At 50.9% G+C, this 19490-nt stretch overlaps 1 protein-coding gene across 1 annotated transcript; it reads right to left on the reverse strand.

Moving 5' to 3' along the window:
• Positions 1 to 7117: 7117 nt before the first annotated feature.
• Positions 7118 to 11223, reverse strand: LOC130016680 (spectrin alpha chain, erythrocytic 1-like). The gene is made up of 5 exons (XM_056107414.1): positions 11109 to 11223; positions 9234 to 9357; positions 8323 to 8469; positions 7977 to 8121; positions 7118 to 7258 (listed from the first exon to the last, which is right to left on the reverse strand). Exons 1-5 carry the CDS (start codon positions 11221 to 11223, stop codon positions 7133 to 7135), a joined length of 657 nt encoding a protein of 218 aa, XP_055963389.1. The 3' UTR covers positions 7118 to 7132.
• Positions 11224 to 19490: the final 8267 nt, after the last annotated feature.

The raw sequence follows: 19490 nt of genomic DNA on the forward strand, positions 1-19490 counted from the left end.
CCAGCACCCCCTAATGTGTAGGTCTGGTCCCAGAGTACCAGGACTTTAGGGGAAAAAAACTAGAGCCCAGCAACTGTTACGCCTTATTGATGCAAATGGTGGATTTCTTAAAATGTAATCCCTTATCATGGTCTATAGTGATGTCAATGAACACACCCAGGAAACAGCTGCAGGATGTAAATGAACACACACAGAAGACATGCAGCAAGGTTCTGTACACGACACAGGTTTTGCTGTATAGAGAAACTTCATTCCTGAATCATACTTAGCCAGTGTAAGAACTGAAAAAGATTAACCATAGTTAATGTAACAAAACTTTTCCACGTGATGTGAAAATGAGCTGTGGCACACCTGCACTGTGTGTGATCGGCGATGACTGACCTGCACAGCGCCTCCATCTCAGGCACTCTGGAGCGGGAAGCTGACAGTGTTGCGGCAGGAGCAGCCATGTGGGTCTCTGGTGGAACATGATGAACATCAAGGCAGGCATGCCTGCCGGGGTTCTGGAGGCTGGCAGTAAAACCTAGGAAACAGGCCCATAATGGTGGCTGAAAACCCACGGATGGATATGGTCAGGACACATGTGCGTGTAAGGGCTAGAGTGATGTCTGCAAGTGGTCACTGGCATGATGCCCAGCACACTCCATCTCTGTGGATTTCTCCTTGAGCCCTCTTGGGGGGGGGGGGTGTCACCCAGTGCTCTCAGACCTGGATGCTCCTATGACTGAATTGATCGCTGTGCAGAGGCAGAGCGATGTGTGAGGACATGGGACACGCCAACCTGCACCTGACAGTGAGCGCGAGTCACTGTCTCAGATGGGGGGAGCGAACCTGCAACGCTGCAGTCCCTGGCCTGCCACAAGCTAAGCCTGTTGCTTCCCACTGACCCTCACTGCAATGCCTTCAATTCGTTGCAACTGTGAATTAACTCACTCACTGAGAATGAACGCAGTCTGAGGAGGAGAGCTCCCTTCTGCGCTCCGTGATCTTTCAGAGCTGCTCCCCTGAGACCCCTATGCTAGGGAAGGGCAGTGACGGTCTCAGTCACACTGGTCACGATGTCAAAGGGGAGTGAGAGGCCAGCAGGAGTCCTACCTCGAAGCCCAGGCGCCCTGGCCTCATCCTCTGGAGTCCGTCCACAGCTCCCAGTGGACCCTAGTGAAGAAGCACGCACAGAGTCAGGTGACGCCCGTGTCTGGGGCACGCAAGGACCCCCGCCCCGGGGAGGGAAGCTGGGGACACTGGAGGCGAGAAGTGTGAGCTGCAGAGGGGATGGGGGGGTGGGGATGCTAGGATCTAGGGACTGGAATCCAACCATCAACAACAAAAACTCACTGTGATCCAATTCAAAAAATAAAAATTAAGGAAAAGAGCTTTATTTAAAACAATTAAAGGCAGGGACAGTTCCGGGCAGTGGCAAGGCGGACAGGGTATCCCTGGGCGCTGAACCGGGGGCGGGTGTGCGGGGACTCTGCTCCAGCCGTGAGCCCGCGCCCACCCGTCCCCGAGCGCCAGGCACGCTCCACACACACTGACCTCCACACACACTGACCCGAGGCGCTGGACAGACCCACGTGGGGCAGGGTTTTTTGCTCTATTTGCTATTTTCGCAGAGACTCCACCGGAGGCAGCTCACGGGAGGCCACGCCCACTGGCAGCTAAGAGGTGAGGCCACGCCCCCAGGAGGAGCACGTGTGAGGCCACGCCCCCCAGGAGGAGCACGTGTGAGGCCTTGCCGCCAGCACTGACATGTGAGGCCACGACCTCAGGCCGATCAAGGGCGAGGCCACACTGGCACGAGGCTCACGGGGGCCACGCCCCCACGAGGCTCCCAGGCGAGGCCACGCCCACTGGCGGCGCAAAGGTGAGGCCACGCCCCCAGGCCCCCAGGCCCCAGGCTGGGAGGGGGAACAGGGCCCACCTGCAGGAGGCACCCTGGACTCTGCGCCCCCAGGCCCTTGCAAGCGAGACCCCCAGCCTCAGTTGTGAAAGACTTGTCAAAAGGCGTGAAGTGAGGAAATCCATTGCTCCTTCGAAATGGAACAGCGGGGGAGGTGCGTGGGCGGGCTGAGCCTCGCTCCTGGACGCCCCCTCAGTCCCCAAGCACCGCCAGGGGGCATTCGGAGTGGGAGCAGACCTAGCCCCTAAGTTGCCAACAGAATAACGGGGGTGGGCAGGGGGGGGGGGGGGCTCCTGGACCCCGGGTCTCTCTGCCCGTGGTATGACCAGGTCACACCGTGCCTCGCTCTCCGTCCCCGTGCCCTTCCCCCAGTCTCCGGCCGCGTGCGCGTGGGCAAGACCCCCCTGCTCTGGGCCTGTCGCTGGGCCCCCCAACCGCACCAAGAGTCTCCAAGTAACCAGCCGCGGCCACGTGCCCCCCTGCGCCCCCCTCCTTATCGCTGCTGGGCCTCGGAGTCCAGCCTGACCCGAGCCTCAGCCAGCCCTGCCTGCACCGGGCGAGCTGGACCCGAGCAGCCTGCCCGTGCCAGGCCGCTGAGACGCAGAGCCCTACCTGACGCTGGAGACCAGAGACCGGGAAAGTCCAAGAGCCGGGAGGAGAAAAGAGATGGGTCTGAGGACTGTCTTTTATCTGCTCCGGCAGCCCCCCCCCCCCCCCAGCCCTCCCATTCCCACTCGCCACTCTGATTGGCCACGTGTTCCCTGGGTGAGGTTTCAAGGGACACACCTGAATACACTTGGCCCGCATTAGCGAGCTGACTCCCGCCGCCCCCGCCCTTGGCAACCATCCTAGCAACGGACTTGCGCGGAGCAGCCCGTGGGAACCCTCTCTAAAAGCCAACTTGCCCGCATGCGCTGCTCCGCTTGAGATCTGTGCTTTCAGACTTTTAGTATGTAACAACGTGCAGACGTGACTGCGACCCCTCTCCACAGTGGAGAAGCCTGAGCTCCGTGAGCCGCTTTCTGCGTGAGGCTGTGGCGGAAGCGAGGCTGCACCCCCAGGCGGTGCTCCAACGTGGCCACACCTCCAGGAGACAGTACAATGGGGAGGGGGTTTGCCTTGCACATGGCCACATGGCCAAGCCAGGTTCTATCCATGGGGTCCCCTCCCTTGTGACGTCATTTATTGGGGTGCAGACCCATGTTTCCCCACGCTGCCAGGAGTGATTCCCGAGTGCAGAGCCAGGAGCAACCCCAAGCGTTGCTGGGTGTGCCTTGAACGCTGAGTTGGGTTCCCCAGGACTGATCTCCCTGCTTGAGGATTTGCATCCGAAGCCTCTGATGGAGTTCCTGAGGTGGCACTGGGTCTCTCCAGGAAATACAGGAATGTAGGTGCCACTGAGGCCTCTGATGTTGATCCAGAGGCAGCACTATTTTCTGGAGTTTGTGCACCATTTTTTCTGCACTCCTGGTTTTCTGGGTTTTGAGAGTTGGCTCAGGCATTGGGAATGTCTTCTAGACTCTGGTCTGTGTCGACAAGTCTGAGTGATTTGGTCCCAGGGCACCCACTACAGGATCTGGTGGGCTCTAACATGCGGTTCCGTGGACGACCATTTCAGCCTAATGGAGATGTCTGTCTCAGACGCCGGTCCTTCGAGGTGTGGCCCGAATGGGGGGCTCATACCAACACTCCTGAGCGAAGATCCCACAAGGGGTCTGGCCAGCACCTGGGAGTCGCCTGTGGCTTGTCCATGGGGTCCCCTCCCTTGTGACACCGTCCACCGGGGGTAGGCACATATAAAATTCTCAGTATCCCCTTCTCATGGACCAAGAAAGTCTGCTAGAATGGAATGACCTGATAAAAGAGAAAAATGGGCTTATGTCCAAAATTTGATGGTATTCCACGGCACCATAACACAGGCTGCTTGCAGAAGGGGTTCCACTTAATGAACAAAAAGAAATGGCATCACTCCTGTCTCCAGGAGCAAAATCTGGAGACAAAGATTCTGAAAATAACGGAGATGCCCTTGTGCTTTTGCCACCCGTGCTGCCACTTCAGCAGCTCCAGTGCTTCCTCTCCCATCCGTCCGACTGGCTGCATTTGGGTCCGTGCAGCTGAAGAGAGTCAGCATTCGCCATTACCATCCGTGCATTTCCTTTGATATCGATTTCTCCCTAAAATATTCTTATTGGTATTTATTAGGACTAGGGCAATAGCACGGCGGGTAGGGCTTGCACGGGGCTGACCCGGGTTCAATTTCTCCGCCCCTCTCGGAGAGCCGGGCAAGCTACCAAGAGTACCCCACCCGCACAGCAGGGCCTGGAAAGCTACCCGTGATGTATTCAATATGCCAAACACAGTTCCAACAAGTCTCACAATGAAGATGTTACTGGGCCCGCGCGAGCAAATCGATGAACATCGGGAGGACAGTGCTATAGTGCTACGGATATTTATTAATTCCTCATTTTAAAAAGGAGCACATCACTATACTTCTTGGTCACTGATAGATTAACATTTGACTCCAAGTAGATCTGATAAAGTACTCAGAATCCACTGTAATTAGTTTTTCACTTAAAAAAAAATCATGCCCCCCACCCCCAAAAAGGAGGGCCAGGGACATAGTACAGAGGTTTACTTGCTTGCCTTCCATTCAATGACTGGCACTACATAGGGTTCACAGAGCACCCGTGGGTCTGGCACAAAAGCTCCGCTTGAACCAAAGAAATCAGGGGGCTGAGAGATAGAAAAGCAGATAAGGCGAAGTTACGGCCCAGCCCTGATTCAGTTCAGTCCCTGGCACTACAGAGGCTGGGTGTGGAACTGTAGGTCCCTGAACACTGCTAGGTGTGGCAAAACCTCTCCACAAAATTTAAATCCCCCAATAGGCATGTAATTTCCATAAAAATAGAAGACTTATGTGATAGGTGCCCAGAGTTGATATTATTTGGAGTCAATGAACTCTCAAGTAGCAAGAGCACAGCATGGACTGACAAAAGGGACATAAAGGAAAGAGAAAATCAGTACTTCACTTACAAAGTCCAGAGATCTCTGAAGACTCTGACTTTGCAAGTCACAGAGTCTGATAAGAAGAAATGAGCGATTAACAGACAGGGGAAGCAGAGTACAAAGGGAAGTTAAAGATGAATGGGAGCACTTCAGAAGCTTTGTGATTGGTGTTACTCGGTAAACCTAAGCTCCCCAAGGCGGAGGAGAAAGTATGGACCAATATTATCCAGCAAGTGATAAGAAATCGACACACACATTGCTAATCAGGGTGTCTGTATATTTTATTTTTAGTACGTGAGCACTCAGGGAGCTTAAACGTCTGTTTTAAGAGGAAATGCAGCAGGTCAATTTTCACTAGAAAGATGCCCCTCATGGACAGGCGCTGTGATTCTTTGTAAACCAAACACTAGAAATCAACAATAAAATCAAGCTGATCCGGGTCCTGAATTAAAAGAAAGCCTGAGGACTCCCATCCCAGCCATAATGGGAATGTAGATGGTGGAGTGTTCATGCAGAGCTGAGGCAGCAGTGAGCTGGGCAGTTAGCTCAAAGGGCTGCAGTGGGTGCTTCATGTGTAGAAGCCCCTGGGCTGCATACCCAGTACCTCACAGTGTTGATGTGTGCCGAGTTTGAAGAGGAGACCACGAGCCTTGTGCTGTTCCTTTGCATGTTCCGTTTCACAGAAGAAATGTTGCCACCACATTGGAGATAATCAAATATCTTCAATGTCAAATGGTTGAGGGATCCATAGCCCAAGAGAAACTCTGGGTGATCGAGAACCTGGGAGTCATGTCTCTGCCTCCCTTGGCCTGACTCACCAAGCTCTTGGCCACTTGGACCCAATCCAGTAGCAATACCTCATTCCAAATTCTCTGCAAAAAGAAATGCTTAAAAGTAAATGCTTTGGGGGCTGGAGCAATAGCACAGCAGGTAGGGCATTTGCCTTGCATGCGGCCAACCCGCGTTCGATTCGCAGCATCCCATATGGTCCCCTGAGCACCGCCAGGGGTAACTCCTAAGTGTAGAGCCAGGAGTAACCCCTGTGCATTGCCGTGTGTGACTCAAAGTAAGTGCTTTGTAGATAAGTATTTGGGTTTTTACAGGGGATACACTTGGCAATGCTCAGGTAATTATGCAATACTAAAGAAAAGTACTGAAGAATTGCCGCGGAACACAGATGGTGAGAGTGAATCTAAATACTTCTCTATTGTCTGACCTTCTCAGCACTTATGCAAAATGAGATGTCCATTGCACTCTGGAACAACCTGGTGAGTTCCTCACTGCTAGCGGAGCTACCCATGGATGCTCATACTATTTCCCATTATGACCCACATTTGGGTTAACAGAACTCCTTTCTGCCAGAAGCTCAAAATGCCAAATACCTTATCTACCCTCCTGGGGAGCACCAGAGGCACCCTGGCAGTGCTTGGGTGTCTCCAGAGTCGCATGTGGTAATGCTCTGGCCTCTCTGTAACTACACTCTACACTCTCCTTCCTTAAGTTAGAGGCCACCTTGCTGAAGTCTTCAAAATAACTTGTGGAAGGATTGTCTTCCGACTCTTTGGTGAGTAGAAGTGCAGTTTCCTGTGCTAAATAATTGAGAAACACCCCCAGATAATGAGACGTCCTTTCTGAATTTGCAAATTTATTCTTCCAGCGCGACATCTTATTTTCTAGGTCTTACTCTGGAGAACCTGGCAGGCTACCAAAAGTATCCTGCCCACACGGCAGAGTCTGGCAAACTCTCCGTAGCATATTCAATATGCCAAAAACCAGTAACAATGATGGGCCTCATTCTCCTGACCCTGAAAGAGTCTCGAATGTGGCACTTTTTAAAATCTCAGGGCTAGGACGAAGATGTTACTGGAGCCTGCTTGAGGCAATTGATGACCAACAGGATGACAGCAAAAGAACATCCAGATCACATCCAGTTTCCAGAATGCAAAGCATTTATTATAGCCCACTGAGCTCTCTCCCAAGAAACACAAATAATATTTTAAAGGAAATAATCAAAATTTTTTCTATAGTCAACTCAAGATAATAAATACATGTAGAACCAGAAGGTAAAGCCAGACCCAGAAGGTAGAACCTCCTTCACTCCAGTCCTACCAGGACTTGGGCTTTGGTTATTGCCACCCAGGTAAATGAGGAAACCCACCCTCCGTTGAGCCCTAATCAACACATCCAAGATGGCCCATAACAACACCGACAAAAAAAGAGCAGCTCTCAATTGCCGAAGTAGGAATTGGTGAATCCTACATAGTCGTAGCCAGCCGCGTGGCCTCGGCCCCGAGGGTCCACATACTGCTGCATGTGCGAAGCACAGAACGCCACCTGCTCAGGAGTCAGAGCCTGAAACCGAAAGAGAAAACACGGTCATCAGGACCAGGGGCCACATTTCTCACACACCCTGAACTTGAGGAGCAAGAATTTTCAGGAAGAAGTCAACCCTGTCCCTATAGCAATTTCTCATCACCTAAGTTTTAGCAGATCAGACTAAGGGACACACTCGCACTTCCTTGCGAGTCCTAAATACACAGGGTCAAAAACAGCCTTCAACCTGAGTGCAAGTTTGGATCTGAATCCAGGTCTTCAGATCTGAGGGGCCAGAGTGATAGCACAACGGGAAGGGCACTAGCCTTGTTCGTAACTAATCTGCCTTTAATCTTTGGCGCCCACAGGGTCCCCTGTGCACTGCCAGGAGTAATTCCTCAATCCAAAGCCAGGAGTAACCCCTGAGCAAAACCAGGTGGGCACAAAAAGTTAAAAAAAAAATAACATGTCTTCTGATTTGTGCCTGCTCAAGTCAAATCAAAGTGTTGAGCATAGCAAATAGGCTACCACACAACCCTGTCTAATCTGAACACGGATCACAGTGGACAGTCCTGGGGTTAGGAGACCAGGGTGGACAGCAGGGTACATGAGGAGGGAGAGGAGGCAGTCCTGAGATGAGGACTCTGGGTTGAGCAGTCTGGGGGTAGATGTGGGTGAATTAGGCACAGTCCTGGGGCGAGGAGACTGGGTGGCAGACTGGGTGAAGCACATCAGAAAAGGCACATGGAACCCCCACCTGCTTCATGTCTTCCTTAGTGATGTATGCTTTGCCCTCTGCCAAGGTTTGGAACCCGCTCTCAATCTCATCGCTGGACTTGATGTTTTCTGACTCCTTGTCGATCAGGAAGGAGGTGTAGTCCTCCAGTGAGACATAGCCCTTCCTGTGGACAGTGGGTCAGCGCACCCTCAGCTACCCCAGAAAGAGTTGCCATCCCTCTGAGCCCGAGTCTCAGGCTGCTCCCATCCCCACCGCCTACCCCAGACCGCAGCCTCACTCTCTCAGAGTTTTCTGGGCTCTCTGGCCACTCTCCAATGGTCCGGGACCATTCCGGCGTCCCCACTGCAGGGCAAGGCCCTCCTACCTTCCTGGGTCCACGGCGTCCAAGAACTTCTCAAACTTGGATTCGGGCTCACCCTCCTCTACCATGGGCAAGTAGTAGTTGAGGCCTCTCAGGCAGGAGCGGAAATCCTTGTGAGTCAGACGCCCTGTCAGGTTGTCATCAAAGTGTCTGAGGGAGAAGCACAGTCCTTAGGATTGATGCACAGCTTCATTGGGATGGGGAGGCGAGCCACATGGGAAAGAGGTGACCAGCTGCTTTAGGAGGGGGAGGGCAAATGGGGGGGGGGGGGTGAGGAAGCCCAAGGGCTACATGGCTCGGCAGAGCAGAGCTGCAGCTTGTCCGGAGATGTGAATGCCAGAACCTAGACATTGAAAGTCAGAGCTGCAGCTCTTTCGTTTCTTCACTTTCGTGACCAAAAAAGAAGGAACCAAGGGCTAGCCAAAAAAAGGACACGGGACATGCAGCCCATTGGCTGTACCAGCTGCAGCCAGTGTGTACCCAAGGACAGGGCTATTAACTTTGCTGCAGCTGTGAGGGATGTTTCAGAAGCAAGCATTTCTGAGGCTGGTATGTTTTCCAAACTGTGTGAGCAGTTACACTATCATGTGGGCTGTGCCATTCACAGGAAGGTAGTAAGGAATCGTTCTCATGAAGCCCACAAGGACCAAATGCCCTCATCCAGTTGAGATCCACAGATGCTTCCTCAAGACCTCCACCATAACCCGTGGAAAGCAGCTAAAGTCTTAAAGAACTGAAGACAAACAAACTGAAAATTATACTCCAAAACAAGCCCCCGAAAATCCAGGGTTGCAGCCACCCTGTCCAGATAATGGTTTACGACCCCACTGAGCCACTGTGGGGGGAATCCTGTGATTCAGAGATCTATGAGAAAGATCTAGAAAGAACAGAGCAGCCGTGGAAGCCATGCTCACTTGTAGGTTGTGCTGAATTCCTTCAGGGTCTCCTCGCTCACACCGATGGTATCCCTGAGAGAGGAAGCACATGTGAGCCCAACACTCAACAGAGGCCGTGTACCCAGAGGAAGGGGTTTTAAGTCTATGAGCCATGGATAATGTCACAGTGCTGCAGAGTCAAACAAAACCACTCAAGAGCCTTTTATTACACCCAAAGGACAAGGAGCTTAGGGATCAGAGTCGCCAAGGAAACACCCCTCAAATCTGTGCACCAGCTGCTATCCCCACCACATAGCTGGTCACCCATGAGCCACATAGCTCCTGGCCACCTCACTGCCAGACGCTCTGAGGAGAAATCTGCCACGTCCTGATGTAGTAGTTGGCCCTGTCCTAGCTGCAGAGACCTGAGCTGCATTGATCTGAATGTACGGAGAAAGGGACAGATTCAGCTGTTACCAGCTGGGACTGTCCCTAGGGTTTTAATAGCTGATCTTTGAATTTAAATAACGTGCCATATTTCTCAGATAGTGAACTTTAAAAAATCATTTTTATTTTATTTTCGGTTATACTGGAGATGTTCAGGGCTTACTCCTGGCTCTGCAGTCAGAATTACTCCTGAAAGGCACGGGGGATCATAGGGGATGCTGGGGTCGGCTGCATGCAATGACAGCTCATCAGAGATAGTAAACTTAATGAAGTCCCACACTTAATAATTTCTACTTTATACTGATCAACCCACTCATTAGGCTACACTTCATGGCACTGCTAGTTGGTTTAGATGTTTACAAGGAGGTATCACTACCCTCACATTATCATGAATATCTGTATGTTCATTGGCCTGTTCTGGGCTGTGCTCGGGGCTTACTCCTGGCCCCCTGCCCAGGGTTGACTCCTGACAGAGCTTGAGGGACCCGATATGGAGCCAGGGACCGAACCCGAGTCAGCAAACCTCTTAACCCCTGTACTATCTCTCTGGTATGTTTTAATAGTCACATAAAAAGTTTTAAATGCCAAGTCTGAATCATACTGTAAACCTGGAAAACAATTCCTGCCAAAACCAGGTTTGCAGGGCATCTGGGACGTGAGCAGACTGACACCGGGCTGTTTCCATGCAGCGCGACCCCGAGTCTCGCCCGGTCCACCCCAACAGAGACTTCATGCCAGGGGCCCCTAGACCCTGTGCACCCTCATTTCAATGCTATTTTACTGGGGGGTTGGGTCCCTTCGACATAGCTGACTGAGGGTGTCTGACCTAGGAGTTCGGGGTCACACTTCTCAGCTGACACTCAGCAGCGCTGACCACTCTCAGTAAGGGGGGCTCCTCTCCCTAACCCGGGGCGCCCTAACATCTTCAACTTTTGCTCTTCCTCTTGTGGGACCCCCTCCGCCCTACTCCTCTCAGCGGGGTTCCCCCTTCACATCATCCTATTAACCTCCATCCCCCCACTTTTCCCTTTTAGGGATTCCCCCCACATCATCTGTGAGTCCCTATTAATCCCAGATTCGGGGTTCTCTCCTGGCTCCTCAACGGGACGTCTCCTCATTGCTCCGGGGGTCCCCCCAGCCCTTCCTTCTCCAAAGAATTCTCCTTGTCCTCACTGAAGCCCACCCGCCCTCCCGCGGGGATCCCCTCCCACCCTTTTGGTGTCCTCCCGGGCCCCTGGGCCCCCGCTTTTGCCCTAGGGACCCCATTCAAATCCCCCGCCGCCCCGTGGGTGGTTCCTGCGTGGTTCCTCCGAGGCCTCGCTCGGCCCCAGGAACTGCACCCACGCGGGGACCCCCGTGCCCGCCCCGCGCCCCGCTCGGAGACCCCCGTGCCCGCCCCGCTCTCCGCATCTCCTCGGCCGGCTGCGTGTTGAGCACCAGCGCCAGGCACGCCGGGTGGCTGTGCACCGGAGGAAGTGGTAGAGAAGCCGGTCCGCGCCGAGCCCGCGGGCGCACACCACCAGCCCTCGGCCTCCAGCAGCTCCAGCACCAGCTGCCGCTCGTACTCCAGCAGCGGGGCCATGGCCAGGCGGGAAGCCGGCCGTCCCGGCTCCCTGGGAGCGCTTCCGGGGCCGCGGCCGAGCGCGGCCGAAGAGAGCCGAGCCCGAGCCGAGCTCCGCCCGAAGGAAGCCGGAGACAACCGAGCGGGGGCCGAGCTGCGCCCGAAGGCACCGGGAGACAACCGAGGGGGTGGATGGGCGCTGAGGGAGCGGTGCCGAACGGCACCCGAAGAGAGCCGAGACCGAGTCGAACGTTATCGAAAGAAGCCGAAGAGAGCCGAGCCCGTGTCAAACGTCGTCCGAAGGACGCCTAAGCGAGGAGAAGCCGTGTCGAACGTCACCCGAAGAGAGCCGAGCCCATGTCGAACGTCACCCGAAGAGAGCCGAGCCCGAGTCGAACGTTACCCGAAAGAAACCGAAGAGAGCCGAGCCCGAGAAAGAGAGCGTTGACCGAACGTTGCCGAAGAGGAGCCGAGTCCAAGCCGAGCAGCGCCCCAAGCCGGCCGCAGGGAGCGGATTCCCGGGACGCGCGTGTCGGCCGGAGTTGGAGCGATCCGAACCCGGGCCGACGGAGGCCCGGGCAGGTGCAGTCGCGCGGGTATCCCCGCCAGCGCAGCGTCCACCGCTGAACCTGGGTCCGCTCTGGACAGTCGGGCAAGGCGCGTAGAGAGGAGACCGACTTCACAGTGAAAAAAGGTGCCTTGGCCAGTGAGTCTGGAATTACTAGCACCGGGTTCCCACAGTGAGCCCCCTCCACCAATTTATTATTTATTGGTTTGGGGGGGTCACATACTCCCAAATCCACCCTGAGCGGGTCCATCATCTGCAGTGCTGGAAGTCGAACCCGGCCTTCTCCCTCCCGGCACATCACCTCTCCAGCCTGCCCGGCCCCTCACGGACCCCCAGTCCGTCTCCCTTTGAATAAGCACTATAGTAACTTCCGACTCCAATTTTTTTTTCTCGAAAGATCTGCAGCACTGTAAGCTGAGTCTAACCCGGTGGCAAGCTGGCGTGGCCCGCAGCGGCCGCGTCCCGTGTCCAGTAGAGGGACACCTTCGATTGTGTTTGTTCTCCACGCAGGAAGGCTAGAATCCAAACTCAAGGAAAGTCGGACTCGAATCCCCTTTCCCCACCTTTCACTGTTATAAGATGAAAATAAAAGTAGCAAATCAGAATTCTGTTATTCCGTTGCCTAAATGTACCCACCATGGACACCATGAAACCCATATTTTAAGCCTTTCCCCACCCTTATTTTTCTATCAACAGCTCTCACTCTACAGTCCATTGACTGAACTCCTCCCTGACCCTTCAGTTTGTCACTACTTTTTTTTGTCAAACCCTGAGCACGGCCTTTCAGGTCCTTTTGACCAAATCCTCTTGCTGTGGGGGAATGAAGGCTCACCTCCACCTTCCCCTCCAGTGTGATAAAGCACACCCTACAGGAAATCTTTGTCCATAAATTCTACCTTGCCCCTAAGAAGCACTTTAGAAATGGATGATTACTGGAATAAAGAGAACAAACTTCGCAAAGGCTCTTCATGACCTTCAGAGTGCCATCTGTGTCCTCCAGGACGCTGCAGATTTACATTCATGCCGGCAGTTTTAAGAGGTTCATGTCTCTACCCCACCACCACTGCTGAACCCAGGGCTTTTGCTTACATTTTTTACAGATGCATGTTGGAATTCAGATTAAATGGGAAGAAATGACTGCAGACGCTCTTGCTACAACATTTCCTAGGAGAGAGATTTTCATCTCTTCAGCTCTGCAAAGGAGCACTCTGTGGTGAGGCTTGGGGGAAGTTATGTAACTTGGGCACCATCACCAGGCTAGTTACTGTTCTTCTTTGAGTTGGTTCAGGACATGGCACATAGTAACACTGCACATATTTAGGATGTCCACAGGGAAATGAGGAAGACAGACATTCAAGATAATTCCCAGCGTGTGCTAGGCAGAATAATTGCTGGCCACCACTGTCACAATGACCCTGTCTTAATCCCTGGATGTGTGTGAATATGTTACCTTATGAGGCCTATGAGACCTTGTAAATGAGATCAAATTAAGGATTTCAAGGGTCCAGAGCAATAGTACAGCAGGTAGGATGCTTGCCTTGCACAAGGTCCACCTGGGGTCAATCCCCAACACGTCCTACAGTCCCTTAAGTCCACCAGGAGTGTCCTTGAGCGCAGAGCCAGGAGTGAGTCCTGAGCACCACTGGGAGTAGCCCAAATACAAAAAACAAAGACAGATTTAATTTGAGATGGTGGAATCATCTTGGATTATCGAGTTGGGCTTAATGCAAGCACAATGCAATCAAAACGGAAAGAGAGACACCAAAAGGACATAGAGAGAGGAGGAGATATGACAAGGCAAGCAAGATCCCAGTGATACGGAAGGATCACAAGCCAAGAAACACAGCTCCCAGAAGCTGAAAGAGGCAGGAAATGGATTGCCTCTGAATGCCTCTAGCCCCCACTGACCCATTTGTTTGGGTCTCTTTTTTTTCTTTTTGGGTCACACCCAGTGATGCTCAGGGGTTACTCTTGGCTCATGCACTCAAGAACTACTCCTGGCAGTGGCCGAGGGTCCATATGAGATGCTGGGAATCGAACCTGGGTTGGCCATGTGCTGCTGTGCTATTGCTCCATCTCTGTTTTGATCTTTTTATTTGTTTGCTTTTTGTTTGTTTTTGTTTTGGGACCACGCCCAGTGGTGCTCAGGGATTACTTCTGGCTCTGCACTCAGGGATCACTCCTAGTGGACTGTGGGACACTATGTGATGCCAAGAATCAAACCCAGGCCTGCAGCCTATAAGGCAAACGCCCTACCAGCTGTCGAATTTCTCTAGCTCCCCTTTGGGTCATGTGAACTCCAGGATAGAGAGACATCAATTTGTGCTGCCAAACCACTCCACTTCTGGTAGCAATGAGTGATAGCAGCCTATAGGAAATCAATGTAAGATTTCACTAAGTTGACACTGAACGCGAAGATGAAGTCCTAGCTGATTCAGAGAAAACACAGATGGGCAAATACAGGAAGATGCTCTTTGAAACATGGTGGGTCCACCACCATAGAATGATTTCACTCAGTGTGATACTTAATGTTCCACCCATGTTGCAGCAGACTATACAATATCATCTTCTCTTCTAGCTGTATAGTACTCCATTGTGTCTCATGCCTTCTTTATCCACCCATCTGTCACTGGAGATTGGGGCTTTTTCCATATCTTGGCAAGTGTACTAAGCTCTGTGATGAATATGGTCATGCACATATTTTTTTGAATGAATATTTTTGTGCTTGCTAGAGCATCTTAGGGATGCTTTAGTCTTACTTTTTGGAGAAATCTCCATAGACTTTACATAGAGACTGACCCAGACATTCCCACCAACAGTGAAGTTTCCTTTTCCACCAAATCCCCGCCAACACTGACTAGCTCCAGTCTTTTTGACATAGGCCATTCTCACTGGTGGGAGACAATCTTTGTATTGTTTTGATTTGTGTTTCCCAGATAATCAGTTACAGTGAACATCTTTTCATGTGTCTACTGGCTATCCATATGTCTTCTCTGGTGATGTATTTATCTCCCCCCCATTGTTTGTTTATTTATTTATTTATTTATTTTTGCTTTTTGGGTCACACCTGGCGATGCACAGGGGTTACTCCTGGCTCTGCACTCAGGAGTTACTCCTGGCAGTGCTCAGGGGACCATATGGGATGCTGGGAATCGAACCTGGGTCGGCTGCGTGCAAGGCAAACGCCCTACCTGCTGTGCTATCTCTCCAGCCCTGCCCCATTGGTTTTTTAAATGTAGGAGTACTATTAATTCGTTAGCCACTGATTAAGCCGATTGAATTGTCTCCCCACCGTTTGACAGGATATCATTATTATTCTTACTGTATTTTAAAATGCTTATTAATTTGATTTATTTATTTACTTTTGTTTTGGGACCACACCTGCCCATGCTCAGGGGACCATATGGGATGCGGTGGATTGAACCCTGGCCTGCCACGTGCAGAACAAATGCCCTACCCATTGTAGTATCATTCTGGTCCTATGATAATTTTCTCAGCAACCGAAACTTTTCACCTTTAAATGTGAAAACCTCTGAAGTCAGGTCCCAATCCTGCAGATTGAAGTTGGAGCAGAATTTCCACATGTATCAGTAATTCATGCACCTAAACAGTATCTGTGAATATCTGAAAAATTTTAGTATTTGACCTTGAGACCTCTGATTCCTTCTGCAGGTCACAGTGGATGCTCAAGCGTCCAGGGAAGCAGTGATAAAATCTATTGAGTTCCACGTGGGTTGAAGTCCACGGAAAGCTCAGCGGTGCATATCACTTACATTAATTCTCTGAAAATGAAGTTACCTGTGTTCTAATGCTGTGGCATGTGTCCACCGAGAACAGAACTTCGTATTTGGTTGACTAATTGTTATTCCTCAAGGCAGAGGGAATTTAATCATTTCTCTTGCAAATAGGACTTTTGATGACTCTTAATTAAAATAATTTTCCCCTGTTTGACAAGCTATTCATCATTAGAGGAAAAGAGGGGGGAAAGTAAGAATGAAGCTAAACGGAAAACCAATTACCTGCCCTTCGTTGCAGTGATAACTTGCCATCTCAGAGAGTGATTATAGTTCTTATGGACCAGGCAATTAACCTTTTGTAGGGATTTATGAGGAGCCTAAGGAGGCACTTGCAGGGATGGGTGGGTTGGGTGGGGGGGTGCTGATACTTAAATCAGGCAAGCCATGTGAAGCGTGTTTCTCCTTATTTTGGAAGACAGTCTATTGTCTCTGCGGTGTTCTCTCTGTTAGGATGTATCCTGCAAAGGGGCCCAGGTCAGGACTGGGTACAGGGATCTGTGGAAACTGAAGCAAAAAGGAAATGACTTACCTTGTTCCAAATGTACTGGGTCCTGCAAGACATTAACTGCAGAGCTTGTAATCAAGGTTGTGCTTCCTGGGCCTGGGGACCTTGTGGCTAAATAGGCCGTGTTCCTGCTCAGCCCTGGCCAACTACCTTGACCTGTGCAGGACATGCAGTAGGAATTGTGGGCATTGGAAGTTGCTACTGCAGATCCTGATGTCATCCTGTAGGGGCTGAAATCTCTTGAAGGTGAGCAGAGGCTGCTTCCTGGGCATCTGCTTCCCAAGGAGACTTTAATAATTTCATTTCATTTTCATTTCATCATCCTGTTAATCGTCGATTGCCTCGAGCAGGCCCCAGTAACGTCTCTTTCATCCTAGCCCTGAGATTATATTCACGGCTCTTTAGGAGAATGAGACCCATCATTGTTACTGGTATTTGGCATATTTGGTACGCCACGGGGAGTTTGCCAGACTCTGCCCTATGGGCAGGCTACATTCGATAGCCTGCAAGTTTGTCCAAAGTAGGAATGAGATAATAAGATGTCATAAAAAAAAAGTTCTGATAAGATGTCCGGGAGCTGGATTTTATAGTCTCTGAGTCTTGGCCGCTGATGGGATTACACGGCGCCAGGGGGCCAGGTGGTGGGTGTGACCCCCGCCTGCTGGAATTTGGAGGATCTGTATGGAAGATGCTCGACTCCAATCCGAGTAGGCTTGGAGGTCTCGGCCCTGGAACCCGCGTGGCTTTGTCCCTCTGCCAGTACCTTCATGTGTGCGGAGAGTGGTCTCAGCATGGTGGTGGCTGGTCCTGGAGGTCTTCGGCTGCCGGAGCCCTGGTCGGGGTGGGAAGGAAAGCTCAACCCGCTCCCCTCCAAGGGGTCCTGGCGAGGGACAGCCAGGCACGGGGGCAAAACACTGCACTTTTCTTGTCCGGGATCTGGATTTTATAGTCTCTGAGTCTTGGCCGCTGATGTGTGCGGAGAGTGGTCTTCAGCATGGTGGTGGCTGGTCCTGGAGGACTTTGTTTTTCTCACCCACAGCAATATTTTGGTTTTGCTTGGATTTTGGTTTGGGGGCCATATCTGGTGGTTCTCAGGCCTTATTTCCTCACTCGATGCTCAGGGATCACTCCTGGTTTGCTCAGGGTGTCAAGATCAAACCCAGCTCAGCTGCATGCAAGGCAAATGCCTTGTCTGCCATATTTTCTCTCCAGCCAGCAGTCTGGTTGAAACTAGCTATATACTGGTGATCACTCAAGTGGCAATCACCAGTAGAGTGAATCCACCAATTGTAAGGGATTCACACAATGGGATGCTACATGTCAATGAAAAGGTACAAATTATAGGGAATTCCCAGTACCTTACACTGTCTGAAAGGAGGCAGGGACAGGATAGTACATACCAGATGATCCCATTTGTAGTTGTTAGTTTTTCTCTTTTCCATAAGAATTTTAAAGAATTTGGGACTGGAGAGATAGCACAGCAGTAGGGTGTTTCCCTTGCATGCGACTGACTGGGCATCCCATATGGTCCCCAAGCACCACCAGGAGTAATTCCTGAGTGCAAAGCCAGGAGTAACCCCTGAGCATCGCCAGCTATGACCCAAAAAGGAAAAAAAAAAAGAATTTTAAAGAATTTAAAAGAAAATTCCTCTAAAGAATTTCATTTTTGGGGGGTGAGGAGGTTTTTGGGCCCACACCCAGGGGTACTCAGGGACTATTCCTGGTTCTGTACTTAGGAGTGACCCCTGGCAGTGTTCAGGAAGACCAGGGGTACTCAGGTAGTACTGGGGATTTGAATCAGGGCTAGAGATGCCTTGGCTGCACACAAGATAAGTACCTTACCTCCTGTCCTTTCTCTCCAGCCACTGTATTTTATTTATAAACACTGTCACTGTCCTCCCGTTGTTCATTGATTTTCTCGAGCGGGCCCAGTAATCTCTCCATTGTGAGACTTTGTTGTTACTGTGTTTGGCATATCGAATACATCACAGGTAGCTTGCCAGGCTTTGCCGTGCGAGTGGTAGCTTGCTGGGCTCTCCGAGAGGGGCGGAGGAATCAAACTCGGATCGGCCGGGCTGGCTGCGTGCAAGGCAAATGCCCTACCTACTGTGCTGTCACTCTAGCCCATTTATACACAAAGAAAAATAAATATATGATGATAGAAAGCAAACTACAGAATTGAAAATGGTCCAAGGATACTTCTGGGAGAGTGAAAAATAAATATCTTTCTAGGATGTGGGTTACACAAACGTAAGCATTAAAAAATGTAAATTTGGGTGGGGGAGGTAGCTCAAAGGGCTGATGGAACCTATTTGCATGTGGGGGGGCTGAGTTTGGTCCCAGGGACCAAAGAGTCCCCCATGCGCTACAGGGGGTGTGCCCCAGGACAATTTTGTGTGTGGCCCCAAAGCCCAAACTTATAGGAATAGTAAATAAATGCAGAGTGGATGTCTTCTGCTAGTCCTACTCCAGGCTGTCAGGGAGAATCTTGTGCAGAGAGGAATGATGGGAGAAAACCAGTTTAGCTCTGGTTATTGGATAACAGGGATGGTAAGGCCTCGTGACTTCACATTAGAAAAGAAATAAGGAGCAGACAAGATAGTACAGAGGTTAAAGCGCTTGCCTTGCTTGCAGCCTGATTCCATCTCCAGCACCACACACAGTTCCCTGAGGATTGCTGGGGTGAATCCTAAGCACAGAGCTGGGAGTAGCCCTCCGTGCTGCTGAGTGTGGTCCAACCCCCATCCAGATAAACAAGGAGGAGATAAATCATGTAATTTATTGTCATTGCAATGGAACATGGATACAATATTAGATCTGTAAATTATACCTAATACAAGTAATGCATCATTGTCATCTCAAGCATACTTGCAATGATAATTTGATTATCAAAAGCTCCTGATCAGATTTTGCTGCCAGAAAATCATTCTCAAACCAAAACTTGCTTTCTCATTAGCCAAAACATAATTTATTTTTTAAGATTTTATTCTTTCTCCTTAGAGTGCCAGGGATCAAACCTGAAGTCTCACACATGCAAGACAAATGTTCTGTTGCCGAGCTCTGTCTCCAGCCAAACTGACTGATATTATTAAGTGAAAAATGCCAAGTGCAGAACTCGTGTAAAGTATGCCACCTTTTGTGTGAGACACTTCCTGTGAACGTAGACTTATGCTTGAACATGCATAAAGAAAATCTAGCAGGTCCTAATCACTGAACCCTATGAGTTTTCTTTGGCAAGAAATTGGACTTATGGGAATGACAATGTGAGGAGGATATTTTTCCATCTTTGATCTTTTTATTTGTTTGTTTTTGTTTGGGGGCTCACCTGGCAGTTCTCCAGACTTATTCCTGGCTCTGCACTCAATGATCATTGGAGACCATAGTGGTGCCAAGGATTGAGCCTGGGTCAGCCTGGTAC

The sequence above is a fragment of the Sorex fumeus genome, unplaced genomic scaffold (genome assembly GCF_029834395.1).
Source record: "Sorex fumeus unplaced genomic scaffold, SorFum_2.1 ptg000165l, whole genome shotgun sequence".
In the NCBI taxonomy this organism is placed as follows: Eukaryota; Metazoa; Chordata; class Mammalia; order Eulipotyphla; family Soricidae; genus Sorex; species Sorex fumeus.